The sequence below is a fragment of the Cajanus cajan genome, chromosome 7 (genome assembly GCF_000230855.2).
Source record: "Cajanus cajan strain Asha chromosome 7, NIPB_CcT2T_4, whole genome shotgun sequence".
Taxonomy (NCBI): Eukaryota; Viridiplantae; Streptophyta; class Magnoliopsida; order Fabales; family Fabaceae; genus Cajanus; species Cajanus cajan.
In genome coordinates, this window is record NC_138523.1 from 8,295,516 (window position 1) to 8,315,064 (window position 19,549).

General features: G+C 28.5%; 2 protein-coding genes across 3 annotated transcripts; both read right to left on the minus strand.

Moving 5' to 3' along the window:
• Nucleotides 1-2,619: 2,619 nt before the first annotated feature.
• Nucleotides 2,620-6,705, minus strand: LOC109806390 (threonine-tRNA ligase 2). The gene is made up of 5 exons (XM_020368779.3): nt 6,549-6,705; nt 5,173-5,215; nt 4,992-5,083; nt 4,817-4,909; nt 2,620-3,035 (listed from the first exon to the last, which is right to left on the minus strand). The coding sequence occupies exons 1-5, from the start codon at nt 6,603-6,605 to the stop codon at nt 2,988-2,990; spliced, it is 333 nt and encodes a 110-aa protein (XP_020224368.1). The 5' UTR covers nt 6,606-6,705; the 3' UTR covers nt 2,620-2,987.
• Nucleotides 6,706-13,395: 6,690 nt separating this feature from the next.
• LOC109805971 (Late embryogenesis abundant (LEA) hydroxyproline-rich glycoprotein family) lies at nt 13,396-14,991 on the minus strand. 2 transcript variants are annotated; one of them, XM_020368283.3, is made up of 3 exons: nt 14,825-14,991; nt 14,687-14,745; nt 13,396-14,102 (listed from the first exon to the last, which is right to left on the minus strand). In XM_020368283.3, exon 3 carries the CDS (start codon nt 14,077-14,079, stop codon nt 13,501-13,503), a length of 579 nt encoding a protein of 192 aa, XP_020223872.2. In that variant the 5' UTR covers nt 14,080-14,102; nt 14,687-14,745; nt 14,825-14,991; the 3' UTR covers nt 13,396-13,500. The 2 variants fall into 2 exon arrangements, with proteins under 2 accessions (XP_020223872.2, XP_082916685.1); XM_083060559.1 differs by having other exon boundaries at nt 14,687-14,990.
• Between the last annotated feature and the right edge of the window lie 4,558 nt (nt 14,992-19,549).

A 19,549-nucleotide genomic window follows, 5' to 3' on the forward strand; every position in this document is an offset into this window, starting at 1 on the left:
AAGAAAATCAAGTAATAAAGGAGTTTAGTCCTATGAACTTTTGAACCATATGAACTATTTTTTTTTCCTTTAAAAATTACTCTTTTTTTCTTATCATCCACTTTCTTCAAACCAAACAAATTATAGTTTTCAAATTTTGGTTGTGGTAACCAATCATATTATGCTCTTCAAATGATGATTGCAATTTAACTTGAATATGAAATTTGTCTCCAAATCATGTATTCTTCCTTGTAAATGGTTTTTATTTTTTTTTATTGCATTCAATTGAAAGTTTCTGTCATTTATTTTAATAGAAAGAACTATTCAACCAAAAAAATTGAAGTTTGTAAATGTCAAAGTATGTAAGTTTATATTAATGGCTCTTCTACAATACCCAATAACAAAACTTAGATCCATTTATGAATATTCTCTAATTGGATGAATCAAATTTGAGAATAAAAATTATTCAATTGAGTCTCGTGAACTATTCATTTCATTATCCAATTGGTTCTTGTTATGAATATAAGGCTAAATTGGCCTAACCATGGACAAAATATCATTTTTCATTATTTGCCTATTATATTCGTATATAATTGGTTAACAAATTAATCAACATATAAATTATAGGTTTGTCTAAGAGGTCATCAAAGATCACCACTAAATCAACCGATCTGTATTTTTAACACCTTAACTGATTTTGTCACACTTTACGTAAGAAATATCTTAATGAACTCCAATGAAACTTAATTAACTTTTCACGTTTTACATCACTCACTAGTCCCTATATTAACGTTATCATTTTCAAATATTTTTGTCTCTCTACTTACCTTACTATTACTCAACTGAAATACATAGTGTAACATCCTCGACAACCAAAATGATAAGGATCGAGAATAAGTTTAGTTAGACTTATTTCGTTCAATAATTTATATTCTACATTAAATTTCAACAATGCAATGTTCTACATCAAATTTTAATAATACAATCATTTAATTTAAAGTTTTTAATACATAGATAAAGTCTGCAAATTTTTTAAAAATTTAAAAATCAATGACTACTTAAATTAAAGTTAGCTCTCCACAAGTGACTACTTAAATTAGAGTTAACTCTCCACAAGTGACTACTTAAATTATAGTTAGCACTTGCCTAACCATCAAAAACATGCCTTCATTCATTAATACATTCATTCTTAATTGGGAATTAAAATGACTTTTACATGTACTCATTGGCTAACAACCTTTTCAGAGTCTCAAGACAAATACTTGTACCCTGTTTGGTTCAATGTTCTCTTGCGTGAACTTTGATCAACTTGAAGCAAAGATACTTGCCTCTGTGAATCGTCTCTAGCAATGTTGTTTCAAAACTATTCTCTCCCTGGACAATTACTTATGAAGGTTGTTTCATTAGATTGAAATGGAAACGGGTTTTGGTGTCGTGCAATGCTAGACACTTCGTTCAAAATGCGCCACGAAAGACTTATGTAATCTGTTATATAGTATATTAATCAATTAAAATATTTTTTTAAGACCCTAGAAATGGTATAATTAATTAAACAGCTACGCAGTCAGTTAAAACGTTTGTATGCAAATTGTTTAAGATGAATTGATCACAATCACAATGGGTAAATTTGTAATTTAAGTTTCATTATAATATATTTTTTTCATTTAAACCAAACAACTTTAGAATATTTCTTTCTTATTTTTTTTCTTCTTATTTTTCCTAAAAAAAACACTTCAGTCTATTTCTCACATTTATTTCAGCGCTATCAAACAGTATAACTCATTAATACACCACATATTTATTTTTAATTTTCTACATGCATTATTTTTTAGATTCTAATAGATACCTTTTTGAGATAAACTAGTTGAAAAATTGGAGAACAACGTGAATACCTCACCTAATAAAAATTTGAACCTTGATTGTGTGCTAAAGAATTAAACCTTCCGCTAGATCTAACCCCATTGGTGCCATGCGCATACTTTAGTACTGTCTAAAGATGTCTGTCAATAAATATATAAGAGCATAGACTCATCATTTCACTCCATACAAATTACTCGAGAGCTTGGGAAACACATGTTGATCCCTAAGTTATCATCTAACGCTGTTCGTGCAAAAATACAAAATTATAGTTGAGTGAAAATTTATCACAATCACGACACCAAATATAATTGGTAAATTGAGAATCTAAAATGAAAAATTTAGAAACGGACCAACATAGGTAACAAAATTAAAAAGTTAATGAACCCATTAAAACACTATTCAAATTTGTAAATCAAAGCTAAGAGAATACACAGGGCGATAAAAAATAAAAATAAAAAATCACAAAAAAATGTTACATTAGCCCAGAAGAATAAACTGTGTAAGCCATTCAATGTTAACTACGAGACGAGTTTCAAACTTGATTTTTTTTTTATTTAAAAAAAAAAAAAAAAGTCTTGAGTTCAACACTTCAAGATATCAATATATCATACATGACAAACAAATTCAAATTTAGATTGTTATTGAAGCTTGAACCACTTTTATTAGTTAATGAAAAAATAAATAAAAGAAATCAAACGATCTTCTCATCCCCATACCATTCAATACAGTTGAACACACAACTTAAGAATAACATGAAAAAATTTACCATCCAAAGACAAGTAAATTAACATGTAGGATAATGCTAATTAACAGAATTAGTTTGCCAACATGGGAAGCCAAAATGAGTCGGACTATTGGATGCACAAGTCATCCTCACTTTATCATCTCTTACACTGTTTAATCCTGACACATTTTCTGTGGCTGTGTAGCATTACACCTAATATATGATAATGCATGAGTTAAAGTGGAAGAAATTCAAGTGTGTATGATAATGTATGAGCAAAACAAAGATCAGTTCTAAAGTTGTAAAACCAGTAAAGACAAACATATTTAGCATCACCAACGCCATACTATATGATTAAATATCAACCATAAAACAAAATAGATAAGATAAAGCAACTATCAATCTAAGCTCATAAACTCCAGATTCAAGGACCCTGCAATTTCAAGCCTTGTAGCTGCTCCTGCGCTGTATCCTGAAGTCAGGAAAAGAAACACCAAGACATGGGTCATGAGCCATGTAAAGAGTATGAACATGGCCGTGAGCCACATTCCATACAACAGCATTAATTAAATTTCATTCCACGTAAAGAGACACATAATAAGTTGAATCAACTTCATAATATCATTCTCGATAACCATTGAAAGAGCAATCAAGATAAACAAATTTTGATGCAAATTCTCACCATCTAGATTGACTTCGAAAATTCAAAATAATTTAACACTCTTTTTGCTGAAATTTAGAACGTACAAATTCAAGATAATTTAAAACTCTTTTTGCTGAAATTTAGAACTTACAAATTACCTTTTTAGGTAGTTTACCGTGCACCATTGTTTATAACCGTTAGATTTATCTCTTATATACAATAAGATCATATACCCCTATACCAGATTTGTTTTTCCTCGCTCTCTTCTGTTACCCATTTCCGTTCCTTTCTCTCTTCTCCTCCTTGGTAATAACTAATAAACACAGAACAATCCCCAAACTCTTCCCCAGGCAAATCCACAAATGCCACCCGAAATGAGACTTTGCTGAAAGGTTCTCAAAGAAAATGGGTATACCCCCGTGAATATTGCATCAAATCTCGACCAGTGCAAGGATGTGTCCCAGAGAAGTTGCAAGCAGACACTCGTCTAAAGCCCCAAAGTAGCACTCTCCTTTCATACTGGTAAAAATCCAGTTGAAACTTCCAATTAGAAAAAATTACCCCCCACCTGTATATCCAGAGGGGAATTTATAGCCAAAACTAAAAACTTGTATTTTTACAACTAATCTGCCCTTTTATTTTTTCTCCTATAATAGACCCGTAAGGCCTGTTTGGGAATTACATTCTCATGCCTAGCAATATCACACCATTCCTCTTCCAACATTTTCACTTTCAGAGATCCTATAACAACGCAAACCCATTTCATGACAATCAAATTCATTCCATCATCCTCTTTGATCCCTCTTGATCCTGTCATTTTTGGTCCTCTCATTCCACCATTTGCATTTTCGTTACAGTAATTAGTAGCATTATTCCAACATCCTCTTCAATTCTACTCTCATATTTGTTGAGTAATGCAAATGATGGAATGCTACCAATTTAAGGGGTTTGTTTTGAGTGTAGAAGTTATTGCCATTGCTGAGTTTGTGGTGAATGGTCGTTGAAAATAGAGCTCACTAAAGAAGGATAGCAGAGGAGAATCAGAGAAATCAAATGTAACGAAAAGGGTACAGGGTATTGTTGTGTGTATGAGATAGATCTAACACTTTAAAATAATGGTGTACGGAAGACCACATAAAAAGGTGGTCCACCGTAGTACCTTTCGACCATACTAGTTGCATATAAAAAATATCCATTGTTTAACTACTTCTTTTTCTCACTTTAGACGCAAAAAAAAAATACAGTAATACATAAAACCAACTTTAGTTGCAGGCTAATTTTACCACGCTATTTTTTTTAATATGGTTCCTGTCTTAAATTTTCAAGTGATATTAATTTTATCTTTCTTTTATAAACAGATATAATGCCTAATTTTGACTTGAAGCAACACATTAAAAGGGGCAATATATTTTGAACCAAGAAATATAATTTTGTTTTCGGTTTTCACATTTCTATCTGAAAATCCAAATTATTGTATGACACTATGAGTCTCTGACCAAAAACTTCTAAACTCATATTGACTCAAATAATGCACACTTGCTGTACAAGCTTTTATTGATTAAGCAACATTTATTTCAATAAAAATTGAAAAACAAATCAGCTATACTCACTTGCTCTAACTTTGATCTGAGATCCTTGATGGTTCTCAAAAGATGAATTATTCGATATTTATGTTTCTCATTCTCTACAGCAAGTATCTGAGCCTGCAAATAAAAAAATTATTAGTAAAGGATGCATGATATTCAATCCATTAAGTAATGTTAATAAGTCATAAATGTGTACAACCTTCTCTTTTTCTGAAATTAACTCTGCATTTGCAACTTTTAGCTTTGACTGAAGATCATCAATAACTTTCAAGCTTTTCTCATCTCCAGCATCTGAGCAAGTTTCATATAAATGTCATTTAGGCCCACAATCTCGGATGGACATCAATCTGAAAACACTAATGGTAGTGCTGAGTACCTACCTTGTTTACTATTAATTGCAGCTTCTAGTCTTGATAAGCGCTCCTACAATAAAGATATGCTGGTAAGAGAGTTGTAACGTTAAGAAATCCTTCAGTAAATCCCTCATACAAAGAGCTTTAACAAAACTTAAGGCCCCCCCCACACCCCCCCCCCCCCTTCAAAAAGAAAAACAGAAAACAATAGTGAGAGAGAGTGAGAGCTTTAGCTAAACTCTATGAACTAGTCTCAGTGTTTGGGACACACAGGAAACAAGATCACATGGACATAAGCCATGAGCCATTTTGAATTTAAAACATAATAAATTAGTGTCGCTCTCTAGTGCCAGAGAGAGTAATGTTCTTCCAATTCCAACAAGGAAATTTCATTTCAAAATCCTTTTCTTTTCATTACAAAGGAGACATGTCTCATAACAGTGCCAAAATTTCATGCAGTTGGTTGCAACAATTCCATGATCAGTGAATATAGCAGAAGAGCTCAATTCCATAGACGCACAAGATACAAGCAAATGTATGGAAACCCGAGGAAAAAGAATGTCTGGGGCAGTCCTTTCCATAATTTTACATCTTTTCAGAGTCAAAACCACTCTAATGTCAAGCCATGCACATTTAAGTTTCACATATTCTAGGTTGATTGATTTAGCAATAGAATTACTAACTAAAAATTCTACCTAATACTTGAAACTTCATGCTAGTACGATCCTATTTCTATTCAAAATAGAAGAAATGTTGATGGAGAGAACACTCAGGTGAGGGGGTCAACAATAATAATATTTTGATTACTTAGTTGTAAAATTTTATTTTTGTATAACAAGGAGATATAACTCTTTTCCACCAAATCGGTACTTACTTACAAGAGTAAAATAGTACCTCCAGCTATGATTCTATGCCCAATATGGAAATCAAACCCCCATCCTCGGTTAATGAGCATGCAAGTGCCAAACCACTTGTCCTAGTAGCTACTAAGGAGCTATCTAAGTGTAATATAGATAAACTTATATTTTTCACTCATGTATATCATTCCAAGGATTTTCCTTGTAACCTAGTGAACCTTTGATATGAGGTTTCTATCCCTAAAACCCATAATTTTGCTACCCCCTATCCTTCAACCTAATTCTGTTTCAAGCTATTGTTCCTACCTTCCCTTCCAGCATCAAGTGCATTCAACTAAACTAACTGAATTAACCAAAAAAACAAAACGGAGTTTTACTCTATATAATCCACCTACACTCTGCTACAGTATTTGCAATTAACATCTTGTTTTCCAAATTTTATTAGATAATTGGACACTTGATACTCTACTAAAGCCTTGAATTTAGCCGAAAAACGAAGGAGCAATGTGATAGATTTTGAAAGGAAAAAAATGAATAGTGAGTGACCTCTGCTTCTGTGGCTCTCTGATGGAAAGGCCTTAAGGTTGGTTCGAGGTCCGTCATTTTCACGCTCTCCGCCGTTCTTTTCTTTGTTGTCTCCGCCAACACGCAACCACGCGCTTCTATTTAAACCCTTTCTTCCTCTATAAGACACTGTTTGGATGCATGGAAATGGAAAGGATTTAAAACTTTTGTTATTAGGATTAAATTTTTAACAGAGGAAAGTGAAAAAAAAAAAAAAAAAAAAAATATATATATATATATATATATATATAATTTTCGCTACAGTCTAATATTGTAAAATTTTAAAAAAATAAATAAATTTTTTTAAAATATTTTTAATATAATGTCAAAATAAAAAATACATCTGTTTAATCAAATAAAATTTAACTTTTTTTCTCTTTTCTTTTCCTTTAAATTAAATAGTAAAAAGTCGTTTGTTTTAATTAGAATATTATTTTACATATTTAATAAATATATTTAATTGCATACTCATTTTTTTAAAATATTTTTAAAACTAAAAATAATTTAAATTAAAAATATATATTACAAAGGTATTAAAACATAACATTTCACATTTTATGGGATTATTATTTGTTCATGAGGATAAAAATATAGAAAATATGATAGATAAACTTTCACAAAAATAGATAATATTCAAAAATAATTTTTCAAAACTTATAACAAACATAAAAATATTATATTTTTATACTTATACATTTTTATAATATACTTATAATTTGTTTTAAACACAAATGTTTCCTAACTTATACTCTTTCTCTAATGGTAATACTTTCTATTGTTTAATGTAAATATTCAAGTGGTGGGTTCTACATCAAAATCTACCTACTAATACTTATTTACATAAGTTTTTCTTTATTATTCACTGAAAATATCTAATGGATTAAAAAATGAATTTAACAATTAAATAGTTAAAATTTAATATAAAATATGAGTTATTGAGTAAAGTAAGTTTAAATAAACTTATTATTAGAGTAAATGAACCCTCCTCTCTCTCTAGAGAAATTCACTTACTCCAAGAATAAGTATTTTATAAACTTACTTTACTCGACAATTTATGAACAATCTACCTGTTTAATAATGACAAGTATTTAAATATACAACTTATAATAATGGTAAAATAATGTATGGACTAATTTCTCCGCCGAGTGTTTCAAAATAAACTCATAATAAACATATTAGAATATAATTCAGAATGATTTTCAAGATGAAGAAAAATAAATAAATAAATAAATCCTACAAAACTCATTTGGATGATAAAGAGAATGTTCATCTCTAATAACATAATTAGATTCACAAGATACATATGAAAATGACTACATAAGAATGAAGCTGTCATAATTGAACGTCATCTTAACAATCTATTTTCTTGCCTTGAACGTTTCCTTTCACAGAATCAAGTCTCATATACTTTTTCCTTTAATCTACCCTAAAAGAGTTAAGAATGAGTTAAGATCATTTACCATTCGAAAATAATTTTTCAAAACTTATAACAAACATAAAAAAATATTATATTTTTATACTTACATTTTTATAATATACTTATAATTCGATTTAAAACAAATGTTTCTTAACTTATACTCTTTCTCTAATGGTAATACTTTCTATTGTTTAATGAAAATATCCAAATGCTGAGTTTTACATCAAAATCTACCTATTAATACTTATTTACATAAGCTTTTCTTTATTATTCAGCAAAAATATCCACATGGTGGGTTCTATAGCGAAATTTACTTACTCATACTTATTTACATAAACTTTTCTTAACGAAATAACTTTCTTAAATACTTGTTTCGACCAGAGTTTTTCTATTATAAAAAAAGATAACTTCATATTTATTTTAATTTGTATGTATCATATTTTTTTAAATTAAATTTAATAATTTTAAAAAATTATAAATAATAAAAAATAATCTTATGTAACAGCATAAATTATTTTTCATAAATTAAATATAATTTATATATTTAAAAATATTTATTTATATAAAATTATAAATTTTAAGCTAATATATGTTATATACATACAAACATATATAATTTAGCTAAATTATACTTTCGATCACTCTATTTTTGTCAGTCTACAATTTTAGTCTCTTTATCTTAAAATAGAGATATTTTGTCCCTTCAATTTTAAAAATATGAAATTTTGGCCATTCTTTCAAATTGACATCTATTAATTATTAAATTTTAATATTTACTCATACTTAAGTAATGTAACAATTAATAACATGACATTTGAAAAAAAAATATTCAAATAAGATTTATTAATAAAATAAATATTAGTCACTTGTTGAAATAAAGATATTTTATATGTCATTTTTTTTTAATTTTTATCGTTAAATATCATATCAATAAATATCACATTACTTGAGTGATAACAGGTTACTAGACAATGTCAAAATTTAACAATTAACAAATATCAAATTGACTAAACCAAAGTTTTGTATTTTTAAAAATAGAAAGACTAAATATCTTTATTTTTAAAATAAGAGGACTAAAATTGTGGATTGACAAAAATAAAGGGACCAAAATTACAATTTAACTTATAATTTATAATAATTTATATTTATATAATAAATATTTAACATGTAAAATACATTAACAAACTATTGACTCATTAAATGAGATCTAGAATCTTTAAAATATTTATAATTTTTGATAAATTTCAACCAATAATAATTAGAGTGTTTGAAAGAAAGTAATTAGAGTGTTCCAAAGAATGTGTCTATTTCATTCACTTCCACACATATCAAATGGGTTTAGCTAAATCATTATTCTCAATATTCTTCCTTATAAATAAAAAGTTAAGGATGAATTACAATTCATACTTTTGTGTTCTTAAATTTTTATGTTAAACAATTTTTTTTTTATATTTTTAAAATTAAGCATGTTTATTTTTATGGTCAATTTGCATTATTTATTTTATTTATTTATATTTAAGCCATCATAAATTGAATTAATTAAATTAATTTAATTTGTTAACTTAAAATTTAAAATATAGAATATATGTATTAATTATGTATAGGTATTTCAAATTTTCATGTAATTATAAATTAATATGCATAGTAAATTTATTGACATTAATAATAAATTTTTTAATACTAAATTTTTTTTATTGATTGACCAACTGAAGGAAAAAACATGGGTTTATTGTCAAGTAAAAAAATTTAACATTCTTTCACGGGGATTTGATTTATGCTTACTAAATTATTGTGATTCAATTAGATAGATAGATAGAGAGAGAGAGAGAATTATTTGATTGATAAAAATAAATAAAGATTACGAATAAATAAAAATAAGTACATTGAATTTTTGCAATAAAAAAAGTATATTGAATTTGAGAGAAACTTCTAGGATTAGGGTTCATACAACAATCACACTTTGAGTGATTATCCATTAAATGTGAATTAGCCTAATGTAACATTTGTTCTCTTTCAAGACATGGACGTATACTTAATTGAATTGGTCATATTATCTCGATGACTATCTTTAATTAAATTCATTATCTTTGTTGATAATTTAATTGATTTTTGAAGTATTAAACCTACCTTCGTGATTTAAATTCTATTTTTTTTCTATGGTCCCAACATTTAGGTTCATCTTTCAATACCTCCCTAAAACGTTTATGGTTATGCAAAGAAGTGATCAAGTTATTTGCATAATAAATTACAATAAGAAAAGAATTGAGAGAAGAAACTAATCATGAAAACACAATCAATTCTCATTAAAGCATTAAGGGATATGTCCAATCTTAGAAAAGAGATGATTGTTCAATCATAGCCATCAAACAAATTAAGGAAAAGAAAATAACATTCAAACATGATAAAATAAGGAGAAGAAGAAGATTGTTATGCTCCCAAGCCATCAACAATATAGGGTTCTAAACACTTTTCCTTTTTACATTTTGGGTTATAGAGGGGGCCCTTGCCTAATAGAAATAAAGATAGCAAATTAAGGAAAAATTTCATAAGTGGTGCTCCATGCAAGTTTTTTAAATTCAAAATTTTACTTAGGACCAAGAAAGAGATAAAAACTTATAACTTGAATCATAATCACATTCCCTTGAAAATTCATACTATTATTATTTTAATTTACTATTAGGTCAAAAAATAATCTTAGACCCTTTAGGTTTTAAGTTTTACTGATAATAAACATAGACACTTTTCTAAGAGAAATTTTTTTCAAATTAAGCTTTAAGATGAATAGAGTTAAGACAATCAGTTATTAGGATATTGAGTTTCACAAATGAAACACTTCATTTATAAGATAAATGTTTTGCATGAATATCATTTATGATGTCTAATAACAAAATCATCTTTGTCTACATGGTTCCTTAACAGATTGAATGGAAAAAAGTTGCTTCAGACTAACACGCGCATGCTTCCTCTCTTTTTGTACCTAAAAGATGATAAGTAGCTTCATCGATTAGATAAGAAGTGACAATTTGGTGAAATGCATTTGTTTGATGAGAATGCACATAGTTTTTAGAAGGCTATTCGTCAAGCGGCCTTTTTCGCTTCGAATTTTCCTTGTAGCTAGCTAAATGTTGATTTTGATGTTATTGATAGGGAACTTGTGAATGTAGTTGACCTCCCTGATGAGGATGAGACGAAGGATTCAATCAATGCGTGGAGGACATGTTTGGGGCTTATGAGGATGTTGAGGTTGGTGAGGGGACAACTGGAAAGGCTTTTGTTGTTTTAGCTATTGTTGAGGGAGATGTTACTATCATCGATGAGGCTTCCAAAGGGGTCAAGGGTTATGGTGATGTTGTTGCCAAGGGAAGCTAGGAATTTTAGATGGCAAGGTGTTTGTTTACTGATGTTGTTCCATATTTTCTTGCTTTTGTCGTTTTGTGTTTGAATAAAAGATTTTATATTTGAATGTATTGATGAGGCTTGTTTACTTGATATCATTTTTTGCACAAAGTTTCAGTGTAATCAATGTCACATAGTTTGTGTGCTTGTTTATGTTGTGTGCATATGAGTTAAAGGACTTGTAGCTATGAGTGTGCGAGCATTTGTGTTTGTTCAAAGCATGTGAGCTTGGAAGTTCTTCGTTAGGGTTTGAGAACTTGGAAGCTCAAGGTTGCATGTGAGTTTGGAGGTTTATGAATGTTAAGGTGCAAGAGCTCAAAAGCTTAGAATCACACACGAACTTGAAAGTTTGAGAATGTTAATGAGAAATAGCTCAAAAGCTTATAATCACTCATGAACTCAAAATTTTGTGAATGTTACGATGCAAGAGTTCAAAAGCTCGAAATTGCACATAAACTTGAAAGTTTGTGAATGTCAAGGCATGAGCTTGGAAGCTTAGAATCACAAACAAACTTGAAAGTTTGTTTATAAGTGATGTGGGGATTGCCATATAGTAGTTGTTGTAGTTTGAGATAAGAAAGGAATAATTTTATTTATGAGTCAGTTGAAATTCTTTACATGTTATTGGGGTGCCTTGTTAAAACCTTCTTAGCCAAAACACTTTCTTTTTTATGGAAAAAAAACTAATTAACATAAGAGAAAAAGTACATAACCTAGCTATATGAGGCTAGCTAAAGTGGTGCTTTAGGTAGGTGGTGTTCCATGTCTTGGGGATTGGTTTGTCCCCTAGTTCTTCAAGTTGATGTGCACCATTGCTTAAGTTTTCAATGACACAAAAGGGGGTTGTCCCAACTTGGGGAAAGTTTGCCTACTTGTTTGTCTTGTTGTGCTTATAATGTAGCCCGCCAAACGAGGTCACTTAGGTGGATTGATCTGGGCTTTAGTTTGGAGTTGTAGCGGTGAGCAACCCATTGTTTGCATATTGCTTCATTAGTCTTTGTTTCTTCTCTTGTTTTTTAATTAGGTCCAACTTTATGCTCATGTTCTTAGTGTTTGTTGCAGGTTGGAAATGAGAGTGTTTGTAGGTTGGTTCATCGAGCTCAACTATATCATGGCGTATGCACCGAATGTTAGGCAGAAATGAGTCTCTATAGTAGTGGATTGAGTGATGTAGTGATATGCCTAGAGGATGCTAGGAAACTCATTCATCCATGCTCCCTTTGAGGGTTCGGGACGTTTCCTTAGTTCATTTAAAATGACTTTATTGGCTGCTTTAGCATGTTTGTGCGTGATTTTAAGATTTTCAAAATTGACTGAGTCCTTTAGTGAGTAAATAATATCTCTATATTTGCAATTCTTTGGTTTAATATATTCTGAGTATTTGTCTAGTGACTAGTAGGAAGTCACTATAACACTTTAACCTTTTGACACCGACTTCATGGGTGAGGTGGTGACTGACTAGTAATACCTCGTACTCGGCATGATTGTTGGAGTCCCTAAATTCAAGCTTCAAGGATTGTTCGAGCATGGTTTCCTCATTGTTTTCCAGAATTATGCCTGCCTTACTGCCTTTTTCATTAAAGGAGCCATTTACTCTCAAAGACTTCATGGGCCCTTGTGGTTCATAGTTGAGGTCGTACTCTCAACTATTGCACATGTCAGATATTATAACTTGGGGGTAGGAGTACATATAATAAGAGAACTGAAAAACTTTTCCCGCACCGGACTCTCAAATTGCCTTGCTAGTGTAATAATAAGTATCAACAGAGATGTATGATGCATTGAATTCTTAAAACACATTATATGAACTAATTCAAACATGTTACCAATACCTTAATAACATTTAATTACATAATAATTAAAATTACAGTGGCACATAGATATGGAGCTTAACTTCAAGGTAACATTCTGGTAAAGTAACGAAAATGGGAACCTTGATATCAAATAAATTCCCAGAAGCAGCCCAAGAGGGAAAGGAGAGAGTAGATCCAGTAGGATGCAAATCACAATTACGAATGAAACAAAGTAGAATATGAACAAATTAATTGAACATAAAGAATACTTGTATATATAGTCTACTAATCAAGAGTCTAGTTTCACTCCTAAACTAAAATCAACTAATCAAAGTTTTGTCTTGTATTTGCACTCTTGGTTCTCAACTGCTCTAGTAGAAATATCAACTGCAAAATCACAAGATGTGGAGGAAACCACATGGACTTTGATAAAGCCTAAGATGCGGACTTTGCCAGAAATCTTCACAAAAGTGTTTAGGGGCAATGTACCAGATGTGACATCAGAGTAAAGCTGGGAATCAGAGAGCAAACGGTCGGCCATAATGGTGAGGCTAAGGTTAAATTCTTTGGTTGCATCGGATGAAATCTCTCCAGCAGGAACAGGGACTTCACCAATCTGCTGCCCTCGGTAATTGAGGTTAGCCACGCTGTCTGAGAACTTGAATCCTACCTTATTCGGGTTCTTCACTGAGATATCCACACCCAGGGTCACATTCAAATCTACCTTTAGTTTTGCTATATCCAAGCCCAAATGAAAATCCTCTAGCTTCACCGAGTTCACGGTGGTAACAGGATGCTTGGCTTTGAACACAGTTAATGCCAGTATCACAATTAGCAAGACAATTGCAATCACAACACCTGTGACTATCAGACACACTTTTCTCCCTTTACCAGATCCTACTTTCATTCTGTTTTGTCCTTCTTATCAACCTATATTGTCAAGCAAATGAATAGTTTTAGTTAAAAACATATACAGTGATTAATGACATACCTACCATTCATATCATACCAACCACCAAGTACCAAATATCTTTGGGGCATCGAATTTTTAATTTTGTTTCTTATATGCATGTAATGGGTGTTTCGATGAAAACATAACATTTACAGGGCTGTCCTCTCCAGTTATATTCTCATTTGCCAATTACAATATCAGATCAAAAGTGCAACAGTTTATAATCTCCGTTTACTGTTGTTTTTATTTCCTGTTTTCTGTCGGTTCTTGTTTCCAAAGATTTGTATGGGAAAAGAAAATAAAAGTGGTTTGAAAACAAGAAACATATTGAAATAAGGTAACAATTTGTAATTAAAAAATAAATAAAAACAGGTTCTTTATCTTATATTGATATTTTCTAACAATTCCAAAAGGTCATATATATTTAGTTTTTTGGTAGGCAGAAGAACGTAAACTGGTTTGGGCCAGTATTTTTAATTCATGTATATAAAAAAAAATTAAAAAAAAAACCTTCAAACAATTTTGGATATTATGATTCCATATAAGACGAAAATTGAAATACCTGAGAATTGAGGTTATCCTGGGTGGGTGTTGGTCGCATGCATCCACAGCAAATTGAATCTGCAGCTGAAAGATGAAATCCCGGAAAATGCAATCCTAATTCAAGTTAGAATCTGATTTTTACAAACCCTAAACGTACCTCCAAAAGATCTGTTATGAAATGCTTTCGGGCGATCACGAAAATTGATGAGAGAAAGTTAGTGTTTATTGAGCACAAAGAAGAGAGAGACTGTTGAATGGAGACGCGTCGGTTTATACTTTATAGCCTCTTCTAAGAAACTGCCGTTTTGCATGTGACACAAGAACTAACTACACAGTTGACATTCTAACATGACCTACAATTTCTCCAATTTTAATGCAATTTTTTAAATATATTTTTAATTTCTTAAATTTAGAATAAATTTATTTTTTTCTCTTTTAAATTTAAAATTATTTTAATATTACTTTCCCTTACATCATTAATATATGATAGAGTGATAGATTGAGACAATTATTCATTATCTATCATTTAGGTTCAATGTGATTTCATTGACAGAGATACTGGTAAATAGATTTTATATGATCCTATTTGTTTTTTTTTTTTTAACAAAATTTGAGTATAAGAACTAAAATAAGATTTTTTTAAATTATAAAGACTAAAATGATTAATTTTAAATTTGAGAAACTAAAAATAAATTTACGTCAAATTTAAGAGACTAAGAATATATTCAAGCCTTATATATATATATATATATATATATATATATATATATATATATATGTATATATATAACTCTTTAACTCTTGAGATGTTTTTTAAAGGACAAAATCATGATGGGCTAACAAGTATCAAAATGTACAATACTTCGGATGTGTTGATCTTAACAATATCAGCAAGGTTACTATTGGAACATTGACACTAGAAGGAAGACGTAGGTGATTCTTGTCCCTTAGCCTTGATTGTTGGTTTGTTTTGATATGACTAAAAGTCTCACATTAAAAATTAGGGTTAAGAGTAATTTATAAACACCTCATTCCTTAATCAACTAAGGCACCTTTTTTAGAAGAAAAAAAATTATAATGGTTCAATGAGTGTTAAAACAGACAGTATCTCAGACATGGTGACCTGACGAGTCTAACAATCTTAGGGGTATAAATAGATATGAATAACCCATGGACAAGAATTGACATAAACCAACAAATGAGTTCAGATTGAATTTTTTTAGAGTTTGGATTAGACCCAATCCAACACGATAAAAAACTTGGTACTGTATAAATATTGTGTTTTTGGATTGATAACATTATGACAATACACTATATTTATTTTAAAATTTAGTCGATAATAATGCAACAAATCAATAAATTTATTTTCAAATTTAGTTTGTATCATTTTTTACTTTTTTGTTGTTGTTGATAACATTGCATTTGTAACAAGCTGTCAAATGATTTGCATCTATTATAAAATATTTAAATTTTTATAATAAATAAATAAATTTAATTATATTTACCCTATTGACCCAAACTAATCTAACCGGTTCATAATTGGGTTGGGTTGAATTTTAAAAAACAAACACAAAATTCAATCCAACCCAATCTAATTCGTTAAATTTTGATAAAATCGAGTAATAGATTCAACCAAACCAGACTCAATCTAATTCTCTTACACCCATAAGCAAACTTATAATAGGAGTATCTATTTATTATAAGCATATTAATGCAAAAATTAAATTATAAATTTATTAATGTAATGGTCAAAGCAACATAAAAAAGTATTTTTAAATTTTAAAAATAATTATTATTATTTTATTTATATTATTTAATATATACATATAGAATCAATGATGCATACATTCTTAAAAACAAAATTTTATAAATATTTAGCATAATTATTATATTTTAAAATAATAATATAAATTAAATTATTACGTTAATTACTAATTACAATCCAAATATAAAACATAAATATAATTGATTAAAAAAATATTAAATTATAAAAATATCTTACATAAATAAATATTATTTAATATATTATTTTTTTATTAATAAGATTAATTTTGGTATTAAAAATTACAAATATTTTTTTTATTTAATAAATTCAAACTCCATAATATAGAATCATTATAAATAATTTGTTCATTTCCATATTTTGTAATTACAATATTTTTCTTTTTAATTTGTCTTATCGGCTCTTTGAATTATAATAGAAACGTCTATTTATTATAATTTACATTTCAATTTTTTTTAAAGAATTAATAGTAATATATCATTTAATGTATTTAAATCAAATTAGAACTATCATAATAATATTATATATATATATATATATATATATATATATATATATATATATTTTGTATGTAGGAGTTGAAGAAATAACAAAAGATAACATTAGTATTGGAGAAAAAAGTTAATTTAAATATAAATTAATTGTGTGTGAAAATTAATTTGCATACTTTTAATAAAAAGATATAAATTCAAACATAAACTGATTTGATGTTAATTAGGGATCACAACAAGGTGAGGCAGGAGCGGGTTTCAATATCCTAATCTTGTCGCTAAGTTTGTACCTTATACCCATTCCTGTCCTGATATCCGATGAGTATAAAATTTGTTTCCTTTTTTTCTCTTTATCGGATATCTAGTATATTCGTATTCATCCAAAAATTAATTCAATATATATTTTTTTATAAAAAAAAAATATAATAAATAAGAATTTCAACGTAAAGTAACAATTATAAAATTACATTAATCAAGTTTCATCTAACATAAATTTTAAAAAAAAGTAAGAATTAGATAAATCTCAAGTATATTATAAAAAAATTAAGTTTTTAGAAACTTAAAGTATGGATATAGAAGGATACGAGTATAGGGATGGCACAGGGTATGCAAATTAATAGCTTAACTAGTTTAACAATTTTATCAACATCTCACATTAAGTCCTTAAACATCACTATCATCAAAACACCTCAAGTCATTAATAATCAAATTACATCATAATTTATTAACAATTTTTTGTAATAATTCATCCTTCCTAAACGTTAATATAAGTGTGTCAAACTATTCATAATAGCAAACACTTAAAGGGTAAAAATATTCATCATCCTCATTTACAAACTACATTTCCACAACTTAATCTTCTAAGCCATCATGTGATCCAAACACCCTATATATATGTGTGTATATATATATATATATATATATATATATATATATGACCAATTTACCGTCCTTACGGTGCCAAACAGTAAGTGTATTGACAGAATGGTCTTCTGTGATGGTAATAACCCAAGGTGGATGGATATTATTCCTTCGAAGGTAAACATTTAACCAATCGAAGAAACAAACATGGGTTTGGACATTATTGAGGAAGGTATAGAATAAATCTATGATATCTGACCTACGGTCACCCTTAAAATTACTAAGGAACCACTTCCTCTGAGTTGTCCAAACATCAGAGTAAAATTCCTTATGAAGGGATGGTTTATATATCAATTATCAAGTTGATCTCAATTTTATTATAAATTTAAGATAATTATCCTCAACTTCTATATTGATATCAAGAGTTAATTATGTCATCTATTAGTTTTAAAAAAATGCAAAAGTGCAACATTTCAACTTAAATTTGACTATCTAACCTTAACTCATTAATTTGATAATAACTTGAGTTTTAGACCTTTTTTAGGCAATTCCAATGACATTTGAAAGCTAACATTCAAGGCTATAATACTTATGAAGATCACAAAACCTTATTCTAACATTATAGTGCCTGGCACAATGATTATTGTGCCTAGCGCGAAGAGGACTACAACTTTTCTATCATACTACACCTAACATGATTGAGGTCACACTTGACACCAAAACTCACAAGGGCAGTATCAAATGGCGCTCGACGTGGCCCATTTGATACCCAACATGATATCAATTCATAGGAGACTTATGAACTGTGCGAAAGTTGCATAATGTGAACCTAAAATCCCAAAACTCCAACCCAATCGATAAAAGTCATGATTAAAGCTTAATATTATTCCATTATATCATCAATTACTCAAATCTAATATCAATTTCACATTCTAATCACATACTTCTATTAATTAACTACTCACACAATAATCATTCACTACAAGAAAAATGCAAATTACCAACGGGTAATTTTCGACGGATACAAATCTGTCAAAAAACTTATATTTCCGACAGAAATAAAAATTTGTAGGAAAAGTTATATTACTGACGGATAATTTTTAATGGATATAGAAAAATAACTATTGGTAAAGTTATTCCGCTTAATAACTTATGGTATATGTTGAATTTCATCGATCCAACTGTTAAATTAAAAATTATTAAATTTTACTAATAATTAATATAGAAAAAAATTGATTAACTTTGGAATAAATTATTTACTAACAATATAGTTAAAAAAATTAATTATTTTACATTATTTAACTAGAATCTTATTGATAATTTACTATATGATCTTGATATTTTTGTATAACTAATATCTGGTTTTAAATTTGACATGAAAATATTATGATATAATTAAATAAGATTTTATATTAGTATTTTATTAATAGTTGATAATTAGAAAATAAAATAAGGATAAATACATTTTTTGAATTTTATATCTTAGATTTAAGATAAATAAATTTATTAAGTTAATTAATAATTTATTTAAAATGTTAAAATTTAATTTATAAGTATGTAATAAATAAATATTTATAATTTTATAAATTATATTATCATTATAAATTATAAAAATAATATTTTAAAATATATAAATTATTATTTAAACTTTTAAATTTATAATAAATAATTTAAATTGTATCGTAATATTAATTTTAAATAGAAATAAGTAGATTGTTAATTATAAAAGTAAGTATACATTTAAATA

Bases quoted from the DNA above. Each gene is read 5' to 3' on its own strand.
- LOC109806390 (XM_020368779.3), bottom strand. From the start codon at position 6,605: ATGACGGACCTCGAACCAACCTTAAGGCCTTTCCATCAGAGAGCCACA. The intron at 5,084-5,172 runs GTAGGTACTCAG...AAACTTGCTCAG, and splicing joins TGCAATTAATAGTAAACAAG to ATGCTGGAGATGAGAAAAGC. The intron at 4,910-4,991 runs GTTGTACACATT...TTTTATTTGCAG, and splicing joins TAATTTCAGAAAAAGAGAAG to GCTCAGATACTTGCTGTAGA.
- LOC109805971 (XM_020368283.3), bottom strand. From the start codon at position 14,079: ATGAAAGTAGGATCTGGTAAAGGGAGAAAAGTGTGTCTGATAGTCACA.